We start from the raw sequence: 23,849 nt of genomic DNA, 5'->3' as shown, positions 1-23,849 counted from the left end.
GCCAGAAGCTTCTCAGCCGGGATCAGCACAAGTATGAAAGATGGAGGGTTTGGGAAACTACTACACACAGTCCTCGGCACAGGAAGCGGAAGGACTCTGCCTGTCCAGTGCGGTCTACAGGAAAGGGCAGTGGGCTGATGGTTCTGCAGTGAATTTTGTATCAGATGTTCCCTTCGCCCATAACACCCTCAGACAGAAGGTCTACTGCCTCTGACTCATTGCTTCTGGTTAAGCATTTTCCTGCCTCAAGGCTTAAGTTCTTAATTTTTTAATATTTTTAATTTTATTTATTTTTTTGCCACACCTCAGCATGTGGAAGTTCCCAGACCAGGGATCAAACCCATGCCACCAGCAGTGACAATGATTGAGCCACCAGGGAACTCCAAAAATATTTTATTTTCAAACTTAAGTTTATGGTGAAACTTCAGTGAATCGGTATTTCATAGCCTTCTTGCTCCTCTTTTACTAGGGATTCCTGGCCACTGGTGAAATTGATCCCTTAAATAGAAGATTTTCCACTTCCGTCAAACCTGATGTTGTAGTACAAGGTTTGTGAGCATGTTTATTAATAGTATTTAACTTTGTAAAACCAACTTAAAAAATGTTATTGAAGTATGGTTGATTTACAATGTTGTGTTAATTTCTTCTGTACGACACAGCTATTCAGTTATATGTATATATTTCTTACTCATTTCTTTTCCATTATGGTTTGTCACAGTATATTGACTATAGTTCCCTGTGCTATAGTGTAAGACTGTGTTGTTTAACCATCTTATTTGTAATAGTTGGCTAATCTCAAACTCCCAATCCTTCCATTCCCAACCCCCTTGGCAGTCACAAGTCTGTTCTCTGTCTTTGAGTCTGTTTTGGTTTCTCTTTCTGACTTACTGCGCTTAGTATGATAATCTCTATTTGCATCCATGTTGCTGCAAACGGCATTATTTCATTCCTTTTTATGGCTGAGTTATATTCCTGTGTGTGTGTGTGTACTATGTACCACATCTTCTTAATCCATTCATCTGTCGATGGACATTTAGGTTGTTTCCATGTCTTGGCTATTGTGAATAGTGCTGCAATGAACATGCAGGTGCATGTATCTTTTCAAATAAAAGTTTTCTCCAGCTATATGCCCAGGAGTGGGATTGCTGGATCATATGGCAACTCTATTTTTAGTGTTTTGAGGAAACTTCATACTGTTTTCCATTGTGGCTGTACCAGTTTACATTCCCCCCAACAATGTAAGAGAGTTCCCTTTTCTCCACACCCTCTCTAGCATTTATTATTTGTAGACTCTTTAATGGTGGCCATTCTGACTGGAATGGGGCGTTACCTCATTGTAGTTGACTCTAATAATTAGTAATGTTGAGCATCTTTTCATATGCCTGTTGGCCATCTGTATGTCTTCTTTGGAGAAATGTCTATTTAGGTCTTCTGACCATTTTTCTGTTGGGTTGTTTTTGTTGTTGTTGTTGAGTTATATGAGCTGTTTGTATATTTTGGAAATTAAACCCTTGTCTGTCTCATCATTTGCAACTATTTTCTGCCATTCTCTAAGTTGTCTTTTTGTTTTATTTATAGTTTCCTTTGCTGCACATAAGCTTGTAAGTTTGACTAGGTCCGTCCGTCCGTCTGACTGTCTGTCTGTCCTTATTTCCTTCCTTCCTTCCTTCCTTCCTTTTTTGCCCTATCCATAGCATGTGGAAGTTTCTGGGCCGGGGGTCTAATCCTCGCCACAGCAGCAACCTGAGCTGCTGCAGTGAGAACACTGAATCCTTAACTTACTGCGCCACAAGAGAACTCTCCCATTTGTTTATTCTTGTTTTTATTTCTATGGCTTTGGGAGATTAACCTAATAAAACATTGGTACAATTTAAGTCAGAGAATGTTTTGCCTATGTTCTCTTCTAGGAGTTTTATGGTGTCATCTCTTACATTTAAGTCTTTAAGCCATTTTTAGTTTATTTTTGTGTATGGTGTGAGGGTGTGTTCTAGTTTCATTGATTTACATGCAGCTGTCCAATTTTCCTAGCACCACGTCCTGAAGAGACTGTTTTTTTCCCATTTTATATTCTTGCCTCCTTTGTCAAAGATTAATTGACTGTAGGAATGTGGTTTTTTTTCAGACTCTATTCTATTCCATTGATCTATATGTTCTTATGCCAGTACCACACTTTTGATTACTGAAGCTTTGTAGTATTGCCTGAAGTCTGGGAGGGTTATGCCTCTTGCTTTGTTCTTTTTCTTCAAACTGCTTTGGCAGTTTGGGGTCTTTTATGGTTCCATACAAATTTGGGGATTATTTGTTCTAGTTCTCTGAAAAATGTCATGGGTAATTTGATAGGGATCCCATTAGAGCTGTAGATTGCTTTGGGTAGTATTACCATTTTAACAATATTCATTCTTCCAATCCAAGAGCATGACACAACTTTCCATTTCTTTGAATGCTTTTTAATTTCCTTGATTAATGTTTTATAGTTCTCAGAGTGTAAGTATTTTACCTCATTGGTCTGATTTATTCCTAAGTATTTTTTTTGACATGACTTTAAAATAGATTGTTTGTTTATATTCCCTTTCTGATATTCCATTATTAGTGGAAAGAAACAACCAATTTCTGTATGTTAGTCTTGTATCCTGCTACCTTGCTGAATTCATTGATCAATTCTATGCTTTTTGTATGGAGTCTTTAGGGTTTTCTGCATATACTGTCATGTCACCTGCATATAATAACAACTTTACCTCTTCCCTACCAATATGAGTACCTTTTATTTCTTTTATTTGTCTGATTGCTGTGATTAGGATTTCTAATACTCTGTTGAATAAAAGTGGTAAGAGTGGGCATCCTTATCTTCCTTGTCTTGTTCTAGATTTTAGTGGGAAGGCTTTCAGCTTTTCACTTTTGAGTATTATGTTGGCTGCGGGTTTATGAAAAATAGCTTTTATTCTGTTGAAGTAGGTTTCCTCTATAACCACTTTCATAAGGGTTTTATCGTGAATGGTTGTTGAATTTTATCAAATGCTTTTACTGCATCTATTGAGACGATCATGTGGTTTTTGTCCTTTCTTTTGTTGATGTGGTGTATTACACTGATTGATTTGCATATGTTGAACCATCCTTGTGACCCTGGGATGAATACAACTTTGTTGTGTATATGATCTTTTTTATGCGTTGTTGAATTTGGTTTGCTTGTGCTTTGTTGAGAATTTTTTCCATCTATATTCATCAAAGATATTGACCTGTAATTTTCTTTTTTGGTAGTGTCTTTGGTTTTGGTATCAGGGTGATGGTAGGCTTCATAAAATGTCTTTGGGAGTGTTCCTTCCTCTTCAGTCTTTTGTAAGAGTTTGAGAAGGATTGGTATAAGTTCATTGTGTGTTTGGTTGATTTCCCCAGTGAAGCCATCTGGTCTTGGACTTTTGTTTGTAGGAAATATTTTTTATTGCAGAGTCTATTTCATTGCCAGTGATTGGTCTGCTCATATTATCTATTTCTTCTTGGTTCAGTTTTGGTGCACTGTATGTTTCTGGAAAGTTGTCCGTTCTACATTGTTGAATTTATTGGCATATAATTGCTCATTGTATTCTTTTAGGGGTGTGGGGGGGTTTTTGGTTTTTGGTTTTTGTTGGCTGCACCCTTGGCATATGAAAGTTCCCGGGCCAGGGATCGAACCTGTGCCATAGCAACGACCCAAGCTGCTGCAGTGACAACACTGGATCCTTAACCCCTTGTGCCACAAGAGAACTCCCTCTCATTTGTACTTCTAAAGTATCAGTTGTGATTTATCCTCTTTCATTTCTCACTTTGTTTATTTGAGTCTTCTCCCCTTTTTTCTTGGTGAGCCTGGCCAGAGGTTTGTCCATTTTGTTTACCCTTTCAAAGAACCAGCTCTTGGTTTTATTGATTTTTTTCTACTTTTTAAAATCTTTATTTCCCGTCTGATCTTTATTATCTTTTTCCTTCTGCTGACGTTAGGTTTTGTTTATTGTACTTTTTCTTATTCTTCTAGGTGATGGGTTAGGTTATTTGAGATTTTTCTTGTTTCTTTTTTTTTTGTTGTTGTTGTTGTTGTTGTTGCTGTTGTTGTTGTTGTTGTTGTTGCTATTTCTTGGGCCGCTCCCCCGGCATATGGAGGTTCCCAGGCTAGGGGTTGAATCGGAGCTGTAGCCACCAGCCCACGCCAGAGCCACAGCAACGTGGGATCCGAGCCGCGTCTGCAACCTACACCACAGCTCACGGCAACGCCGGATCGTTAACCCACTGAGCAAGGGCAGAGACCGAACCCGCAACCTCATGGTTCCTAGTCAGATTTGTTAACCGCTGCGCCACGACGGGAACTCCTTTCTTGTTTCTTAAAGTAGGCTTGTATCTACCTCCCTCTAAGAATTGCTTTTGGTGCATTCCATAGATTTTTGTATGGTTGTGTTCTCATTGTCATTTGCCTCAAGGTATTTTTTAATTTCTTCTTTGATTTCGTTTGACCTAATGGTTTTTTAGTAGCATGTTGTTTAGTCTCCATGTAATTGGTTTTTTTCTCATTTCTTTTTCTATGGTTGATTTCTAGTTTTATGCTTTGGTGGTCAGAAAAGATGCTTGAAATAATTTCTATACCCAAATTTGTTGAGGCTTATTTTGTGCCCCAGTATGTGGTCAATCCTAGAGAATGTTCCATGTGTGCTTGAAAAGAATATATATTCTGTTTTGGGGTGGGGGGGTATAATATCCTGAAGATAAAAATTAAGTCTAACTGTTCTTTTGTATTATTTAGGATCTCTGATGCCCTATTGATTTTCTATCTCAGAGATCTGTCCATTGATGTGAGTAGGGTGTTAAAGCCTCCAGCTGTTATTGTATTCTTGTCAATTTCTCCCTTTATGTCTGTTAGTATTTGTTTTAGGTATTTGGGTGCTTCTATATTGGGTGCCTGAATTTTGATGATTGCAATATCCTCTCCTTGTATTGATTCTTCTCTCACTATGTGATGTACTTCTTTATCTTTATTTATGGCCTTTGTTTTATAATATATTTTGTCTGGTATGAGTATCGCTATACCCCCACCCCATTTTCTTGTCATTTCCATTTGCATGAAATATCTTTTCCCATCCCTTCACTTTAAATCTGTGTTTCCTTTGCCCTGAGGTGGTTCTCTGGTAGGCAGCATATTGTAGACTCTTGTTTTTTTTTTTTTTAATCCAGTGTCACTATATGTCTTTTGATGGGAGCATTTAGTCCATTGACGTTTAAGGTAATTTTTGTTAGATAGGTATATATTGCCATATAAACCTTGTTTTCCTGTTGATTTTCTATTTCTTCTTGTCCCTTTTTGTTTTTCCTTTTGTGGTTTGATGATTTTCTTTTGAATTATGCTTATGTTCTCTTCTTGCACCGTTTTTCAAGTTTGTTAACCCTTTCCTTATCCACTTGCTTTAGACTAGAAAAAAAATTTATATTTTCTTACTCTCCCACATTTTATGATTTTGATGTCCTCTTTTGTATCTTCATTTTCATCCTTTTGCTCTTCATTGTGGTTATCATCACTTTCACAGAAATTTTTTGATTTTTTTTAAATCAGTGTACTGGCTTATTAAAGTGATTTGCTTGCCAACTGTAATTTTCTCTTTCCTATAGATTCTTGCTTCTTTTTTATTTAGAGAAGACCTTTCAATATTAGTATTAGTGTTGCTGATATTCTTTTAGTTTTTGCTTGTCTGAGAAATTCTTTATCTCTCTTTCTATTCTAAATGATAATCTTGCTGGATAGAGTACCCTAGGTTGCATATTTTTCCCTCTCAGGACTTTGAATATATCTTGCTACTCCCTTTTGGCCTGCAACATTTCTGTAGATAAATCAGCTGATAGCCTTATGGGGGTTACCTTGTAATTAACTCTTTGTTTTTCTTGCTGCCTTTAGAATCTTCTCTTTAACTTTTTTTTGGTCTTTTGTCTTTTGCCTTTTTAGGGCTGCACTCACAGCATATGGAGGTTCCCCGGCTAGGGGTCTAATCGGAGCTACAGCTGCCAGCTTTCCCAGAGCCACAGCAACACCAGATCCAAGCGACCTACACCACAGCTCACGGCAGTGTCGGATCCTTAACCCACTGAGCGAGGCCAGGGATCAAACCTGCAACCTCATGGTTCCTACTCGGACTTGTTTCCACTGTGCCACAACGAGAACTCCCAACTTTTGCCTTTTTTTACCATATTATGTCTTGCTGTGGGTCTGTTTGGGTTTATCTTATTCAGAACCCTCTGTGTTTCCTGTATCTAGATGTCTGTTTCCTTCTTTAGGTTTGGGAAATTTTCAGCCGTAATTTCTTCAAATACTTTTTCAATCCCCTTTTCTCTTTTCCTCCTGGGATCCCTATTAGGCATAGATTGGCACACTTTATATTACTGCATAGGTCTCTTATATTGCTTTTATTTTTTTTTTTTAATTTGGGTTTCTGTTTGCTGTCCTGATTGGGTGATTTCCATTATTCTATCTTCCAGGTCACTTATTTCATTCTTTGCATTATCCTTTCTGCTATTCATAGTCTTTAGTTCTTTTTTTGTCTTTTCAAATGAATTCTCTAGTTTTTCTTGGCTCCTCCTTATAGTTTCTAGCTCCCTTTTATAGTAATCTGAATTTATGTCAATAGTCTTTCTTAATTACTTCAGTATTTTCATTATCTCCTTTTTGAACTTGGTGTCTATTAGACTGAAGAGGTCTACTTCATTGTTCTTGCAGGTGAATTCTCTCAATCTTTTGATTGGGAGTTGTTCCTTTGCTTCTTCATTTTACCTATATTTCTCTTGCTCCATGAGCTTAGTAGAAACAGTTATCTACTGTGGTCTTGGAGGGCATTTTTATGTGGTAATGTTCCCTGTGCAGCCTGTGTGGGTTTAATACTTTTGGTGTGAGGGCTGTTTTTTAGTATGGATGCCTATTACCTCTTTCCTCTGTGTGTGCTGGTTGTTATCCCCTTGATAGGAGGTGTGACGTGTTGTGGTGACCAGAGCCTGCACTGGATATTGAACATGGCCTCCTCTTTGCTCTGTGGTTGTCACTGCCCTGTCAGGGGCAGGATCTGCTCACTAGCTGTTGGAGTAGAAGCCCCCAGATTTGTTTCTGAGCTGCGTTTTGGATCTGCAGTGCAAGGGAGGTGGGATTGGAGCACTCCCACTGGGAGAGGAGCCACTGAGTATTCCTCCACTGGAGCTGCTCCCCTGTGGGTGTGCTTTGCTGTCACCTTTCAGCCATTGTGTGGGCTCACAAAGTACACTGGCGTTGGCACTGCCCTTGGCCCCACCTCAGCCATGGGTATGAGCCTGCCCAGGTGGGAGGGGGCCAAGGCGGCAGCCAGGGTGTGCAAGCCTGCCCAGGCGGGAGCCTCTCTTAGAGCCCGTGGAGGCAGGGTTCAGTGTGTGGGAAAAGAGGCTGCAGTGGCAGCCCTGCCTCCATACACCACTTAACAGTGGCGCTTCGCTTCTATAGCAGCCGTGGTCACGGCTCCTCACACTCTCGCCCCTTCAGACTATCTCTACACAGCCAGCAGCAGTCCTTTCCCTGGGTCTCTTCTCTGAACCCCACCTTGCAGCACCCAGCCCCCATCCGTAACCAGCAGATACACATCCAGGCTGGCGCATGCAGGGTGGTGGCATGGACCATGTCTGTAGTCTCTCTCTGTCCTGCCTGCAACAAACCTGTTGCTGCGTTCTCCTCCGAGCCTCTGAAGCTCCTTTTCTGTCCCCACTGATCTCTGCACTAGTGAGGGGACTTCCCAGGGTATGGGAACCTCTCTGTTTATAGATGTATTCTTGATATGTTTGTGGGAAGAGGTGAGTTCCACATCCTACTACTCTGCCATCTTCATTCCTTGATACCCAATGTTAATTTTAATGCACAGTGTTCCCTAGTTTCCTGTTTAATTAAAAACTGCATATGTATGTGTTCTGGCATATATCAATTTAGTGAAATATGTTGTATGTAACTCAGCAGCTTCCAATCATAAAGTTACTTTCTACAAAGCGACTGTCTTCTTGAATCTAAACCTTGATTGCAAGTGGGACAAAGTGCTTCACTGAGCATCATTTTTCACAACGGCTCTTCTTTAAAAAGTAGAACATGACCTTGGTGAAAGCAAGTGAGGGTTCCCTCATTCCTCCCTTGGTGGTTTGACTTCTTCCCATTGCTCCAGGCCCATGTTTTCACCTGCCTCTACCTGTCTCCCGTCCTCTCCAGCCAGCAACTCTTCCACAAAGGTGGACGTCTAGCCCAGGCTACTGCTGCAACACTGTCTCTGCCTAGCCATGTGACCTCACCTCTCTGTGCTTCAGGCTCTCGTGACCAGTGCCTTCTCACAGGGTGGTCTTGAGAGGAACCGAGATCCACAGGGAAATCCCTCAGTGCCGGGCCAGGCCTGGTATGTGCCTAGCTGGCCAATTCCTCTCCATATTTTTGCTCCTAGGGAGGATTCCCCAGGAACTCACAAGCTTCATAGAGTGACTAATATACCAGCTGGTATCATAGTACATTGTGTCTACACCTTGTACCCTCTAAAGTACATGTGTGTGACTGTCTGTCTTTCTTTCTTTTTTTTTTTTTTTGCTTTTTAGGGCCACACCCATGGCATGTGGAGGTTCCCAGGCTAGGGGTCTAATCAGAGCTACAGCCGCTCGCCTACACCACAGCCACAGCAACGCCAGATCAGAGCCAAGTCTGCAACCTACACCACAGCTCACGGCAATGCCAGATCCTTAACCCACTGAGTGAGGCCGGGGATCAAACCCACAATCTCATGGTTCCTAGGAGAATTCATTTCTGATGCATCACAATGGGCGCTCCCATGCGTGTTTCTTAAGGACAAAGCCCATATCATTTTTGTAGCTTCTGTGTTGATTCACACATATGCACTCAATACATTGAAAGCAGTTATTGAACAGATGAAGGGCAACCCTCTCTGTGGCCACAGGCTCATTTTTCGGTACCTGCCGTGAGGAAGCAGAGGCCGTGCAGGTCATCACCCAATCATTACTGTGCCCTGGGCCAGCCGAGAGATACACCCAACCAGCACAACGTTCTGATCAGGTAGAAATTGTGACAATCATGATTATCACCCCCTGTTAGACATGAGGCCAAGGGGTTAACCTATCCCTCAAGGACCCCGAGCTGACAGCTAGAGGTTTGAACCCAGTTCTGACATACAGGTGGCCTGATCCAGCCTGACCCCACAGTTTCTGCCCATCACCAGAGCGCATGTTGCTAAGTGATCCTGTAAGTCCACAAGGCCACTTTGCCACCTGCAGCCTGGGATGCGTTGATGCATCCTGAGCACCGCTTTTTTTTTTTTTTTTTTTAATGCGATAGAATAAAACAGGGTAGAAAATAGCAGAGGCTCTGGCCTAGAAAGAAGTGCAGTTTCCAAACCTTCTCTGCGTGCAGCTGTATCAGATCACCAAGCTCGCAGGTCTCGGTCAATCACTGCTGTAAAAGAGTCACTTCTACAAAGTGAGCACTGTGTGGTTCTGAGATGTGTGGATCTTTGCACAGCGTTGGAATTTTCTGAAGAGAGAGATGTTAAGGGAAGCCACTCACCCCGTCCTGCCTGGCCGATGTTCCCATTTGCTGGGGCTTAGAGTGTTAGCTTCCAGTCCCTGCTCGCCTCCAGCTGACTAGTTGAGCAGTAAGGCTTCCCCTCAGGGCCTTGTTGTGAAGTTCAGATAAGATCATGGATATCAAAATACTTTGCAAAAGCATCATGTGCTATGTAAATATAGGGAGGTGACATTCAGGTCTCAATGGCATTTATATGTATCTTACGTTCAGGTGCCACCAGCCTGGAGGTACAATGATGGGGCTCAGGGGGCTCCCTTAACAGTAACCAAGGCTCTTCCCCCTGGCCCGAGCACCACCTGGAGCCCCGCTAGGTCCTCAAAGGCTTTGCTGCATCCGGCCGCCGTACCATCTACTCTCTGTGTGGCCAGAACACCCTCTCTCCAGTGCCCTCCCCAGGACGCCTTCCTTTGCCAAAGCTCTGTCCCTTCTGTTAAAAGCCAGCAGTACTGGTACAGCAGATGCGGGAGCCTGAGCCCCACTTGGGCCCCCACATCCCAGGCACTTGGAGCTCCCTGCCTGATGGAGAGCCAGTCGCCCAGCCTCATTCACTGGAGCTGGGGCCCAGGCCAGCCCATGGGGGTGCATGGCCCAGCTCTGGGGTACCTCTTCCCCACCAACAGGAGGCCCTTTGCCGAGCTTCCCAGTGGGCCAGCCCGCCCCACTAGCCCACCCTCTAGTAGGCCCACTCTTCCTTCTCTCTGGAGCATGACCAATGCCCTCAATCAGACCATCCTCTGCTAGCACACACCACATTGCTCTTTTGTCTTTGAGAGCAGAGGCACAGACGTCTCCAGGTATCACCCTTGCAGAGCTATTTCCAGTCCTGACCCCACGTGCAAAGAACCCAAGACAGGTTTCGAATAAATGCAGACCCAGAGGGAGGCAAGCCATCATTTGAGATGGGGTAATTCAGCTTGGGACCCGCCGAAGACCAACCGTTTCTAAAAGTCTCTTATCAGACTGTCTTTCATATCGAGGATGCATGATAATCATGCCTCGTGGGCGCTGAGGGGAGGCAAGGCCGGAGAGAACCAGGAAGAGCGACTGGACAAGTGCTGTCCCTTTCAAAACCTCTCAGCATGTGAAGCACATGCTCAAGTGTCTGTCAGCCACAGGCCAGAGACAAGAGCAGAGCACAGCGTGTATCCACGTGAAACAACGAGGGCCACTGTCTAACGTAGATGCTACGTTCTTGTTCACAGTGACTGTTTTGGCAGAAAACAACCACATTAAGGAGTTGCTGAAGAAACACGGGGTGAACGTCCAGAGCATTGCTGATATTCACCCAATCCGAGTCCAGCCAGGCCGGATTCTTAGTCACATATATGCCAAGCTGGGTAGGTTTGGGGAAAGAGCACAGTGTTTTTGGCCAAGGGGCATTTCGGTTCTAAGTTTAGGGTCTGGGGGAGACTGTGATACGTGTAAATTGTAAAGAATTGGGCAGAGCACTAAAGCAGGGGGCTTGACTGTTTCCACATGCAGAGGAATGGCCAAAAAGCAGATTCTGCTCATGCCCGTTCAGGAGATGTTGTCACGGGTCGGCCGTGTGGTTCATCAGCTCTTTCATAAAATAAGAAGCCACCTTGGAAAATTCGTAATTGGAGCAGTCATTTGTGTCTTGATAATGTTTCTAAGTTTTATGCATGATGGAGAGGGGTTCTCTTTTTTTAAAATCTGACTTTGTTTAGGATTATGGCCCAATATTAAATAAGTAAAAGGTAAACATTAATAAGATCCTTTTAATAGTTTCATTTCATATAGATGCTGCATCAGGTGCTGTTCTTCCTCATGCGTGAAAAGAAGGGGGTGGGATCTGCTTTAAATTCATCCCTGTCCCAAAGAAGGACATGACTATTAGAAAAACCAGACCCCAGAGTGAGTTATATAGCATATAAATAAGGCCAGTCTTAGCCAGAATCGGGTGAGTTAGATATCACTGTATTTGCTGTAACTCCAATTTCTCTTTCTTTCCAAATAGGACGAAATAAGAATATGAAATTGAGTGGGCGACCGTATCGGCACATTGGTGTCCTTGGAACATCTAAACTATATGTGATTAGGAACCAGATTTTCACTTTTACCCCCCAGGTGAGACGAGCAGGCCAGTAGCAAACCAATAAGTATCCATTTATTAAACTCTCTTTTCTATCCGGTGAGCTACTTTGAATGTGGCAGAGTGTGCATGCATGTGTTCAGGTGGAGACATAAGATGGCACCCAGTTCCCATCTGAGGAGCTGTAAATAGATGTAGCTGGGCCCCTTTCCTTTCTGCATTAGTGGCCACAGCTTCTGGGCAGGTGACAGATCAAATTGTCTGATCGAGAGGAGAGCCCCATGATGAGGGGTGGACTGCAGCCAGGATCGAGCCTCTTCTCTGGAGACAGAATGCAAGGCTGAGTGCTGCTGTGGATGACAGCTGGGGCCGTGTCGAGGGACATGAAGGAGAGCCTTTCACCTGGCCTGTTCTGACTTGCAGTTCACCGACCAGCATCACTTCTACCTGGCGCTGGACAACGAGATGATCGTGGAGATGCTGAGGATCGAGTTGGCCTACCTGTGCAGCTGCTGGCGGATGACAGGCAGACCCACGCTCACCTTCCCCATCACCCACACCATGCTCAGTAACTCCATGAACTTGATCTGCCTGACGCATGTTCCACTGGGGCTTGGGGCCCTTTTTAAACTGTTTAAAATGAGTCCCATGGACAGAGCTAAGTACCGAAGAGGGTTCTTGGCAATTAGGTTTCTTAGGTCAGGAACCTTCTAGGTCATACATGTTTTAACGAGTTTGTGTTGATGAAAACATTTCAGTGCACGCCCCAAAAAAGTATTCCCAGATTAAGTAAACTAATTCAACTTTCTTTTCTTTTTCCTTAGCAAATGATGGCTCGGACATTCATTCTGCTGTTCTTTCTACAATTAGAAAACTAGAGGATGGATACTTCGGAGGAGCTAGGTAATTTGTGAGTTCTTTTCTTTTTTTTTAGGGCCATGCACACACGGCATATGGAGGTTCCCAGGCTAGGGGTCGAATCAGAGCTGTTATCTGCCAGCCTACACCACAGCCACAGCAACGCCAGATCGGAGCTGTGTCTGTGACCTACACCACAGCTCATGGCAATGCTGGATCCTTAACCCACTGAGCGGGGCCAGGGATCAAACCTGTGTCCTCATGGATACTAGTCAGATTCGCTTCCACCGAGCTATGACGGGAACTCCAATTTGTGATTTTTTAAAAAACAAAGGTAACATTGACCTTTCTTTTGCTGCCCTTCTCCCATTTTTCTTATCAATTGCTGAACATAGACGCACAGACCTTTAGAATAAAAAGGAGGTCAAAACATCTGAGCTAGCAGTTAACCATGTGAAACTAGACCGATCTCTGAGCAGCATTTGGTAGGTGATTGTGAAGCTTTTACGGGCGCCAGGAGGCCTGGGGCATAGAGAGATGAATGTATCAAGTCCCTCCAAAGTGGCGCTCTCAGAGAGCACCTACGGATGCTCGGTCTGTTCCTAGTAAAAGCTGTGGTAGACAACACCTAGGGCCTAGGATCTGGCACGTGCTCAATGATCAGATCACTCCTTGAATGGACTTGAGTTTGCCTAGAACTTTACAAATCCCTTCATGGCCCTCAGAGCAGAGCGCCTGAATGGGCCTCCCTAGACCATTGCCCCTCATCCTGAGTGGAATCACGCCCCTTCCAGTTGGCAGGCCCACAGTACAGCCGATGTTCCCCAGTAGTACAGTTAAGCACCTTGAGTGATGGGGGCTCACCTCCCATGGAAACCCCTTTCTTTTTTGTACCCCATGACTGTCACAAGGCAGAGGATTTCTCTGTAGCATCTATTCCCTGTGACCTCTCTGAATCTCCTAGAATGTGCCAGAAGAGCCCCAGGAGAACCTCAGTGTGCAGCCCGCTTGAGTAATGTGTGGCCTTTGCCAGGCTCGGGGAGACTGCTGTTTGGCCCCAGCTGCTCAGTGTTGGGGAGTTGAAGTCAACCCTTCTCACCTCCTCGCATGCCAGAGACCTTACTACCACAGTCTTTTTTTAAAATTGTAAAATATATATAACATAAAATTTGCCATCTTAACTTTTTTTTTTTTTTTTTTTTTGGTCTTTTTAGGACTACACCTGTGGCATATGGAATTTCCCAGGCTAGAAGTCAAATCAGAGCTGCTGCCTATACCACAGCTCATGGCAGCGCCAGATCCTTAACCCACTGAGCGAGGCCAGGGATTGAACCTGCATTCGTACGGATACTAGTTGGGTGCACTACCTCTGAGCCACTACAGGAACTCCCCATCTTAACCATTTTAAAGTGTACAGTTCAGTGGCAGTAAGTAGATTCACATTGTTTGCACCCAATCTCTAGAACTCTTTTCACCTGGTAAAACGATATCTCCGTATCCATTAAACCATTCTCCGTTTCCCCACCCCTGCCCCTGGCAACCACCATCTACTTTCTGTCTCTAGGTGTCTCATCTAAGTGGACTCATCCGGTATTTGTCTTTCTGTGACTAGCTTATTTCACTTGGCCTGACGTCCTCAGTGCTGAGTCACTGTATTTCTAAGCACCAGGGTTGGCACCAAGCTTGCTGCAGGTTTTGCTGTAGACTTGAAGTGGCCCTTGCTCCAAGCTCCTCTTGGCCTCTCCTGAGTGTCAGCAAGCCATCCCCAGCATTCTGCTATCTGCATCCCAGGGCTGGTGCCATAACTGCAGCTGGCATCCACTTTGATACATTTTATCTCTAGCTTGGATAAGTTACCACCTGGCATGTGGCATCATAATCGAGAGACAATACTGTATGCCCATAATTAACTGTTTTCCAAAATAAATTCTTGAATTGAAATCTAATCATTGTCAAAAGGATACCACGTGCAGTTAGTTGAGCATTTGCAGTGTGTTCTTTGTTGCTTTATATGTGTTGTCCATGTTGTCTTCACTTTGTCCCATGGGCTGTATTCCCATTTTATGGGCAAGGACCTGTAGACTCAGAGAGCCAGGGACACAAGATCGGTAGGTGCAGAAGCTCCGTGTGGATCTAGGAGCCAGGCTCCAACCACCATGCTGAGCTGGATGGGGGCTTACAGGAGTCAGCAGGGCCTCCTGGATCCCCAGAGTGTGGTAAACAGTTTAGAGAACCATAGCAAGAAGCAGGAATGCCCAGGCTCCAGTGGCTATCTTTCCTGCTAAGTTCTTCATAATTAAAGTTGAATTTTATTTTGGCTCTTTTTTAGGTCTGAGGGTATTTTAAAAGCCAAACTCACTCTGCATGCCAGACTCTACCCTCTGGACCCACCTGGGGAAGCTTGCTATCAGAAGGGTTTAAATTTCCTTAACTGCCTTTCTGCCTTTGACCTGATTCCTTTCAACTTCATCAAAGAGAAATGTACCCTTGGCACCACCTTACCTCCTTCTGTTCCCTAACCTCAGGGCAAAACAATAGAACTGGCCCCAGAGCTCTAGGCCAGGGGAACTTCTTACTTTAGCAAGGGAAGCCTTTTCTTTCCCTCCGGCTACATTTCTTGACGTAGTCCCCCCTGCTTGTTGAAGCTCCCACACCTGCGAGTTCATTTGCATTGCATGCTCCCATTTACTCTTCTGACACTAAGCCATTTAAACATTTACACCCAGGTTCAGGGGAGCGGGAACTCAGAGGCTGCTGCCTTTGTAGCAGAACCCCGCGCTGCCAAACTCAGTTCCCAGTTTTCAGTGGAACTTTTCCCAGCCTGATACTGTAATGTGGCCACTCTGGGCCACCATTCAGATCTGGGGCTAACCCTCCCATCGCGTTCCTTCTAGAGAGAACTTGGGCTCTGAGACATGCCTCTCCCAGCACTTACCCACCCCACCCCCTTGTGTGACTGCACAGCAGGAGCTCATAACGGGTAGCACAAGTGCACCCAGAGAATCGGGGCTTGTGGTTTTGCTCTGGTCCAGTTGTTTTAGGGCAGAAAATATCCAAGCATTGGTTCTAGTTAAAGTGGTTCACTCAACATGTTTTGTAAAACTTGTTGGTTCAGTAAAATAGATTTGTATTTGTGTTGGGTTTGGGAGGAAGAGATCAGCATGATGCGTTTACGGCTTTTAATATGCTGCCTGCTTCCACTTCATACTTGCTATTGAATTTTCATTTTAATTTCTTGGCTGACTACTTGTATGGGGCAATCTGCAGAGTGACATTTTTATTGATTCTGGCAGAAGCGCCACCTGGTTGTTGAAGTCTCTCAATGATTCATAGTGGAAGTTTGTCCACACGCAACTCTATCTCTAACATAGTGTCTCCTTCACAGAGTAAAATTAGGGAGTCTTTCGGAATTTCTCACCACCTCTTTCTACACGTATCTGACCTTCCTGGACCCAGACTGTGATGAGAAGTTGTTTGACGATGCCAGCGAAGGGAGCTTCAGTCCTGATAGCGATTCAGATCTGGGAGGATATGTGGAAGACCCCTGTAATCAAGGTATGCCTTGGAATGCGTGTGCAGGTGGCTCACTGAATTGACTTAAACTTGGCACTGTGGTAAAATTGCCCTAAAACTCAAGCACAGAAAGTGATTGGTAATTAACATAACAAAAGAAAGACTTCGGAAGATTTCACGTATTAGGATGAATAAAATGCCAGTGTGAAAACCTAAATTGCAGAAGTGGGGCTTTTTTAAACCTAGAGGAACAAAGATTTTCAGCAGTGAGGGTTTTTCACAAAATATAAACACAGAAACACACTGCTTGAGTTTTCAAAGGATGGTAGAATGATGTGGTTTTGATTGGATGTAAGTGATGACATCCTAGGTATATAACATTTCTCAAACTGAGCCAGGTTTGGGGTCGAAGTGACCTGTCTTTTACTTTTAGATAGTACATTGCGTTGGGGCTAGGGCTTCCATAATGCTTAGCTCATGCATGATAAGTTAAAACCAAAAGCTGAGAGACGTTGGCTGCTGGCCTTCTGGTTGTCTGCTCATCTTAGGACGATGTGATGTAAACGCCATCTTGACCTGTATTTTCTTTTTCTAGGATGAAGTTTTTCCAAACAATAACTTTGTAAACACATGCATTTTTCTACACAAATCTCTTTACTTTGCAGGGATAGGAATCGAATACCTACCTGTATCAAAATGTTGTCGTCCACTAAATCTACTCAGTAATTCATGCTGCACATAATCACTATTATGCATTTAGGTTATTTCTGCAGGTTGTTTTCATTGGCTGTTTTTCTTACCTGTGTAATTACAGAAAGCCAGGATGAACTTGACCAGTATATCAACCACCTCCTGCAAAGCACATCCTTGAAGTGTTATCTGCCACCTCTTTGTAAGAAGACAGAGGACAGCCATGTTTTCAGTGCCATCCACTCCACTCGGGATATACTTTCTGTGATGGCAAAAGCAAAGGGTTTGGAAATTCCATGTATGTCATTAACTCTTTCCTGCCTATTAAGATAACTTTTATCAGCGTAATACAAGAGCATATTGTAAAAGTCAAAGAATCCTAAAAAACAACAAAGTGCAGTTGGTTCTTGCCTTACCTCTTCCCTCTTGCCTCACCTCCTGTCCCTAGTCCTTCTACTTAGAGGCAACCACTTTCAACTCTTAGTTGTTTCTTCTGGCATTTACATGTTTCTAGAATAATTGTATATATTGCTGTCTTTGATGCATTGACTTTATTCAGTATCTGTTGACTTTGTCTCATGCAGGTGAAGATTGACCTGACTTAAATCACCACTCCTCTGCTTCACTTGCCCTAACCTATCCATGCAGTTGTATTAAGGTTCAGTTAAATCATTATTCACTATTTCAATCATTGTATGTATGCAAATATTATTTCCAACTGAGTATCATAGTATACTATATCATCATTTTAACTTTTTGCTTTTTCCAAAGTTAATAGTTGCACTATCTTTTAATTTGCTTTGCTTCCTTTCTATACCTTCCATTGTATGGCCTTGCAATACAATTTCCCACAAGGTCAATCATATGTATGAACTGGTTCCACTGCTTTCCTTAGCGTCCACAAGTCTCCTTCCACCTGGCTGATTACACTCCAGGCCTACTGCATACCTGGTATCCTGGGACTTGTCTTTGCTGTAATCCTTGGAAATCTTCTTTGCTTATCTCCTCAGTTGAGTTCCCTGTTTCTTGATTCTGGCATGTTCCCCTTTCTAAATTTCTTTCTTTGGTGGAATACATTCTAGGATAGTTTCAGTAGGTTTAAAAAATGGTACAGTGGTAACAGTCCTCAACTTGCTCGTTTCTGGAGCTCACTGCTCTTTTTGGCCTGGTTGCCCTCTATGTCCGGGATAGAGATTTCATCCCAGGATCTTCCTTTACCATCATCCTGGAGAGTTCCTTGAGATTTCCTCGTCTCCTTTGTTGGCTATCCTGTTTTCTGTATCTCAGCTTTTCTTCTTACTTATCTTACTGTCTTCTTTTGGTAGAGAACATCTAGTAGTTTCCTAGGAAACAGTGCATGGTGGGTAAAGCTGTTGAGACCTTGCAAGACTGACAGTATCTACAAATCTATATCCACTGAGCGTTTGGTTGGATATAGACATGTAGATGGAAAAGAAATTTACTTCAGAATTTTGAAAGCATTGCTTTGTCTTCTTGTTTATCACCGTTGCTGTTGAGAAATCTAAACTCACTCTGATTTTTAATCCTTCAATACAAACTGTTATTCTCTTTAAAGTTTTTTAGGGCTTTCTCTACTTACAGGTTCTGAAATTTCAATGATGTACCTTTTCTGGGTGTACGTTCATCCACTGTGTTGGCTATTCAGTAGGTCTTTTCCATCTGGAAGTTTATATTTTTCATTCCTGTAAAGTTTTTTGGAAAAGTTTCTTGACTCACTTCCTTCCCTATACTTTTTCTGTCCTCTCTTTCTGGTACTGTGTGATTCCAGTGTTGACCTTCTGGAGAAGTCTTTATTGTTTCTCTTCTGTCTTCCATGTCTTTGTCTTTTGCTCTGTTCTGAGGGAAATTGCTCCAACTTTTTGTTCCACCTGCTTAGTTGAGTTTTTCCATGGTTTGGCAAGCTCCTTGGATTTCTGAGGATTCTCTAATATAAATATGACTGGTTCTTGGTTTTCCCCACTGCAGACTTGGGGTTTGGTTGCCTGTGTCTACTAAATCAGTTAACTCTCATCTGGCAGCTTTCCCACTTCCACTGTTACTACTGCCTTTTCTCTGCCTCCGTATTCTTTTAGATTTGTCTTTTTTTAACTTATTTTTTGTGGTGTTAGTGAGGCATTAAGAGGAGAATTAAAACTTATGTTTAAGGAGTCCCGTTGTGGCTCAGCGGGCTACGAACCTGACTAGTATCCATGAGGATGCGGGTTCGATCCTTGGCCTCACTTAGTGGGTTAAGGATCTGGTATTGCTTTTGAGCTATGGTGTAGGTCACAGATGTGGCTCAGATCCCATGTTGCTGTGGCTATGGCATAGGCCGGCAGCTACAGCTCTGATTCAAACCCTAGCCTGGGAATTTCCATATGCTACAGGTGTGGCCCTAAAAAAAAAAAAAAAAAAGGCAGCAAAAAAGATGAAGATAAAAAAGGGAGAAAACACTACCTTTAATTCAGTAGTGTAACCTGGGGGGTCTATAAATGCCTTTTTTTTTTTCCATTTTATGTTATTTTTTTATTTTTAGGGCCGCACTCACAGCATATGGAAGTTCCCAGGGCTAGGGGTTGAATCAGAGCTGCAGCCGCCAGCCTACACCACAGCCACAGCAATGCAGGATCCGAGCCACGTCTGCAACCTACGCCACAGCTCACAGCAACACCGGATACTTAACCCACTGAGTGAGGCCGGGGATCGAACATGCATCCTCGTGGATACTAGATGGCTTCGTAACCCTTTGAGGCACAGCAGGAACTCCTATAAGCGCCTTTTAAATATGCCTCATCTTTACCTCGAAAACGTCCTTTTTTCAAGGAAGATTTGATGTAGCCTGACAAATATGGCTTCATGAATAAATATCAATAATGATACCATCCAAAGGTGGTTAAAAAATAGAAGCACTAACACCCAGCAGTGGCAAAGTAAAATACATAGTGGACAGGAAGCCAGAACACCTTGATAAGGAGAAAGCCAGTGACCCTGGACAAATGATCTATCTACCCTCTCTGGTTCTCAGTTTCTGCATCTTAACGAAAAATAAGTGGGGCTCAATCACTTCTAAGGCTCCTTCCAGTCCTAGTGTGATGTAATTTTCCCTGAATTCTAAAGGAGAAAAGTGAAATTCAGCTCCTTAAAGTAAGATCTGCATCCTGCCCGTTTCTGGTTTCCAGATTTAGCATATGATGTGGCTACATGAAGAATTCTTTGTGAAATTAAACTAATTAAATAATCACTCCTTATTCGGTTTGTATTGAATAAGGAATAGCCATGGTACCTCTCAGAAGTGTTTTCTCCTTCCTCCTCCTCAGAAGAGCTCTCTTTTTATTCTTTTGTTTTCTAGTTGTTCCCATGGCTTTGCCAACTAAAGTTCTAAGTGCCCACCGTAAATCTCTGAATCTTGTTGACTCTCCTCAGCCACTCCTAAAAAAGGTAAAGTATTTAGAATCACTTTTTCAAAAAGTGTACTGTTCTTTGGTTCTGGTTTAGTCCCAAGAACTTTTTTTTTTTTTAAATTAATGTATAGTTGGTTTACAGTGTTGTGCCAATTTTTGCTGTACAGCAAAGTGATGCAGTCATACATTCATACCTACATACATATGTATATATGTATACCTGTATATATACATTCTTTTCCTTATGTTCTGTTCCATCATGGTCTATCCCGAAAGGTTGGCTATAGTGCCCTGTGCTATATACAGTAGGACCTTATTGCTTATCCATTCTGAATGTAATAGTTTGCATCTCCTAACCCCAAACTCCCAGCCCTTCCCACTCCCTCCCCGAACCCCCTTGGAAGCCGCAAGTTTGTTCTCTGTGTCTCAGTCTGTTTCTGTTTTGTATATAGGTTCACTTGTACCATGTTTTGGATTCTACATATAAGTTATATCATATGGTATTTGTCCTTCTCTTTCTTACTGACTTCGCTTAGTATGAGAATCTCTTGGTGTATCCCTATTGCTGCAAATGGCATTATTTCGGGTTTTTTTTTTTTTATATATATATAGCTGAATAGTATTCCATTGCATATATACACCACATCTTCTTAATCCATTCATCTGTCAATGGACATTTAGGTTGTTTCCATGTCTTGGCTGTTGTGAATAGTGCTGTTATGAACATAGGGGTGCATGTATCTTTTTGAATTATAGTTTTATCTGGATATATGCCCAGAAATATACGCCCATATGCTGGATCATATGGTAGTTCTACTTTTAGTTTTCTGAGGAACCTCCATACTGTTTTCCATAGTGGTTATACCAATTTATATTCCTACCAACAGTGTAGGAGAGTTCCCCTTTCTTCATACCCTCTCCAGCATTTGTTATTTGTTCACTTACTAATGATGGCCATTCTGACTGGTGTGAGGCGGTACCTCATTGTAGTTTTGATTTGCATTTCTCTGATAATTAGCAATGTTGAGCATCTTTTCCTGTGCTTGTTGGCCATCTGTATGTCTTCTTTGGAGAAATGTCTGTTTAGGTCTTCTGCCCATTTTTCAATTGGGTTGTTTGGATTTTTGTGGTTGTTGTTGAGTTGTATGAGTTGTTTGTATATTTTGGAGATTAAGCCAAAGAGATTGTCAGTTGTATCGTTTGCCACTATTTTCTCTCATTCCATAGGTTGTCTTTTGGGGGGTGGGGGTTGTGGTCTCCTTTATAAGTTTGATTAGTTCCCATTCATTTATTTTCATTTTTATTTCTATTGCCTTCAGAAACTGACCTAAGAAAACATTTGTAGGGTTGATATCAGAGAATGTTTTGCCTATGTTCTCTTCTAGGAGTTTTATAGTGTCATGTCTCGTTTTTAAGTCTTTAAGCCATTTTGAGTTTATTTCTGTGCCTAGCGTGAGGGTGTATTCCAGTTCCATTGATTTACATGTAGCTGTCTAGTTTTCCCAGGACCACTTGCCGAAGGGACTGTCTTTTCCTCATTTTATATTCTTTGCTCTTTTGTCAAAAATTAATTGACTGTAGGAGTTCCCATTGTGGCGCAGTGGTTGATGAATCTGACTGGGAGCCATGAGGTTGCGGGTTTGGTCCCTGCCCTTGCTCAGTGGGTAAAGGATCCAGCGTTGCCGTGAGCTGCAGTGTGGGTTGCAGGCGCGGCTCAGATCCTGTGTTGCTGTGGCTCTGGCGTAGGCCGGGGGCTGCAGCTCTGATTCGACCCCTAGGCTGGGAACCTCCATGTGCTGTGGGAACGGCCCAAAGAAATAGCAAATAAAATAAAATAAAATAAAAAATAATTGACTGTAGGTGTCCAGGTTTATTTCCAGGCTCTCTATTCTATTGCATTGGTCCTTATGTCTGTTTTTGTACCAGTACCACACTGTCTTAATTACTTTAGCTTTGTAATATTGTCTGACGTCTGGGAGAGTTATGCCTCCTGCTTCCCCCCACCCTCCCTCAGGATTCTTTTGGCTATTCTGGGTCTTTTATGGTTCCATAAAAATTTTTGTCTTTTTGCCTTTTCTAGGGCCGCTCCCGTGGCATATGGAGGTTCCCTGGCTAGGGGTCCAATCGGAGCTGTAGCCACCGGCCTACGCCAGAGCCACAGCAACGCGGGATCCGAGCCACATCTGCAACCTGCACCACAGCTCATGGCAACGCTGGATCCTTAACCCACTGAGCAAGGCCAGGGATCGAACCCGCAACCTCGTGGTTCCCAGTTGGATTTGTTAAAGACTGTGCCATGACGGGAACTCCATGGTTCCATAAAAATTTTTGGATCCTTTGTTCTAGTTCTATGAAAAATGTCATGGGTAATTTGATAGGGATCCCATTAAATCTGTAGATTGCTTTGGGTAGTATGGCTGCTTTACCAATATTAATTCTTCCAATCCAGGAACATGGCCTATCTTTCCATTTCTTTGAACCCTCTTTAATTTCCTTGATTAATATTTTAAAGTTCTCAGTGTATACGTCTTTCACCTCCTTGGTCAGGTTTATTTTGGGGGGTACAATTTTAAAAGGCATTTTTATATTCCTTTTCTAATATTTGTTAGTATACAGAAATGCAACCATTTCTGAACGTTAATCTTGTATCTGCTACTTTGCTGAATTCATTGATCAGATTGAGTAGTTTTTGTGTGGCTCCTTAGGGTTTTCTATATATAGTATCATGTCATCTGTACATACAATGACAATTTTACATCTTTTCTGTAAAAGTGGATACACTTTATATCTTTTTTTGGTCTGATTCCTGTGGCTAGGACTTCCAGTACTATGTAGAATAAAAGTGGTGAGAGTAGCATCCTTGTTCCAGATTTTAGTGTGAAGGCCTTCAGCTTTTCTTGGTTATTACATTAGCTGTGGGTTTGTCAGCAATGGCTTTTATTATGTTGGGATATGTTCCCTCTGTACCCACTTTGGTAGGAGTTTTTCGCATGAATGGGCATTGAATTTTGTCATACTCTTTTTCTGCACCCACTGAGATGATCGTGTGGTTTTTGACTTTTCTTTTGTTAATGTAGTGCATGATACTGATTTGTGTCTGTTGAACCATTCTTGTGAACTTGGGATGCCAAGAACTCTTTCAAATGGTTGAACTCAAAAGAGCGAGCAGATTTCCTCCTCTATTCTTTTTTTCCGGCCACACCTGTAGCACATGGAATTTCCTGGGCCAGGGATCAAATCCGAGCCACAGCTGCAGCAACGCCAAATCCTTAACCCACTATACCAGGCTGGGGTCAAACCTGCGCCGCCACAGAGACAATGCCAGATTCTTAACCTGCTGTGCCAGAGCGGGAACTCCAACCGAGCATATTTCTTGATGTCCAGGACTTTAAGAAGTTCTAGATTTTGAGGTGCACCCACTCACTTGTCTGGATTCTGGTTTGTCAGTAGGTGCATTGAATGTGATGCAAACCTTTATATTTTGTAGATAGGAGAAGGCTACCGATGTTCTGGCTACTCATCAGAATCTTAAATAAGCCAGCTTACTACCAGCCCTGTCCTTTCTGTGCCAGCCAGCCAAGGCTGGGCTACTTGCAGAGCAGGGTGCAGAACCAGAAAAAGAAGCCTGAGATTTCCATTATTTTGTCCAAAGTCTCCTTCGGTTTTATCCCACATGAATAGAAAAAAATTCCTTGTCTGCTGGAGCGTACTTTAATCACAATTTTAGGTTGTTTAAAAACACGTA

The 23,849-nt window shown here is 42.9% G+C and overlaps 1 protein-coding gene across 7 annotated transcripts in view; it reads left to right on the top strand.

Moving 5' to 3' along the window:
* The window catches only part of PHKA2 (phosphorylase kinase regulatory subunit alpha 2), an 81,514-nt gene that overhangs the window by 43,797 nt on the left and 13,868 nt on the right, over positions 1-23,849 (top strand). For all 7 annotated transcript variants that reach the window (XM_047763997.1, XM_047764000.1, XM_047763999.1 and 4 more), the window contains 8 exons: positions 470-548; positions 10,792-10,926; positions 11,568-11,677; positions 12,066-12,210; positions 12,467-12,545; positions 15,886-16,055; positions 16,828-17,001; positions 20,053-20,141. In XM_047763997.1, the coding sequence (XP_047619953.1) occupies positions 470-548; positions 10,792-10,926; positions 11,568-11,677; positions 12,066-12,210; positions 12,467-12,545; positions 15,886-16,055; positions 16,828-17,001; positions 20,053-20,141 (981 nt within the window). The remainder of the gene's footprint in view (positions 1-469; positions 549-10,791; positions 10,927-11,567; positions 11,678-12,065; positions 12,211-12,466; positions 12,546-15,885; positions 16,056-16,827; positions 17,002-20,052; positions 20,142-23,849) is intronic.

Source organism: Phacochoerus africanus, chromosome X, assembly GCF_016906955.1.
Source record: "Phacochoerus africanus isolate WHEZ1 chromosome X, ROS_Pafr_v1, whole genome shotgun sequence".
Taxonomy (NCBI): domain Eukaryota; kingdom Metazoa; phylum Chordata; class Mammalia; order Artiodactyla; family Suidae; genus Phacochoerus; species Phacochoerus africanus.
This window is presented reverse-complemented; position numbering and strand designations above follow the sequence as displayed.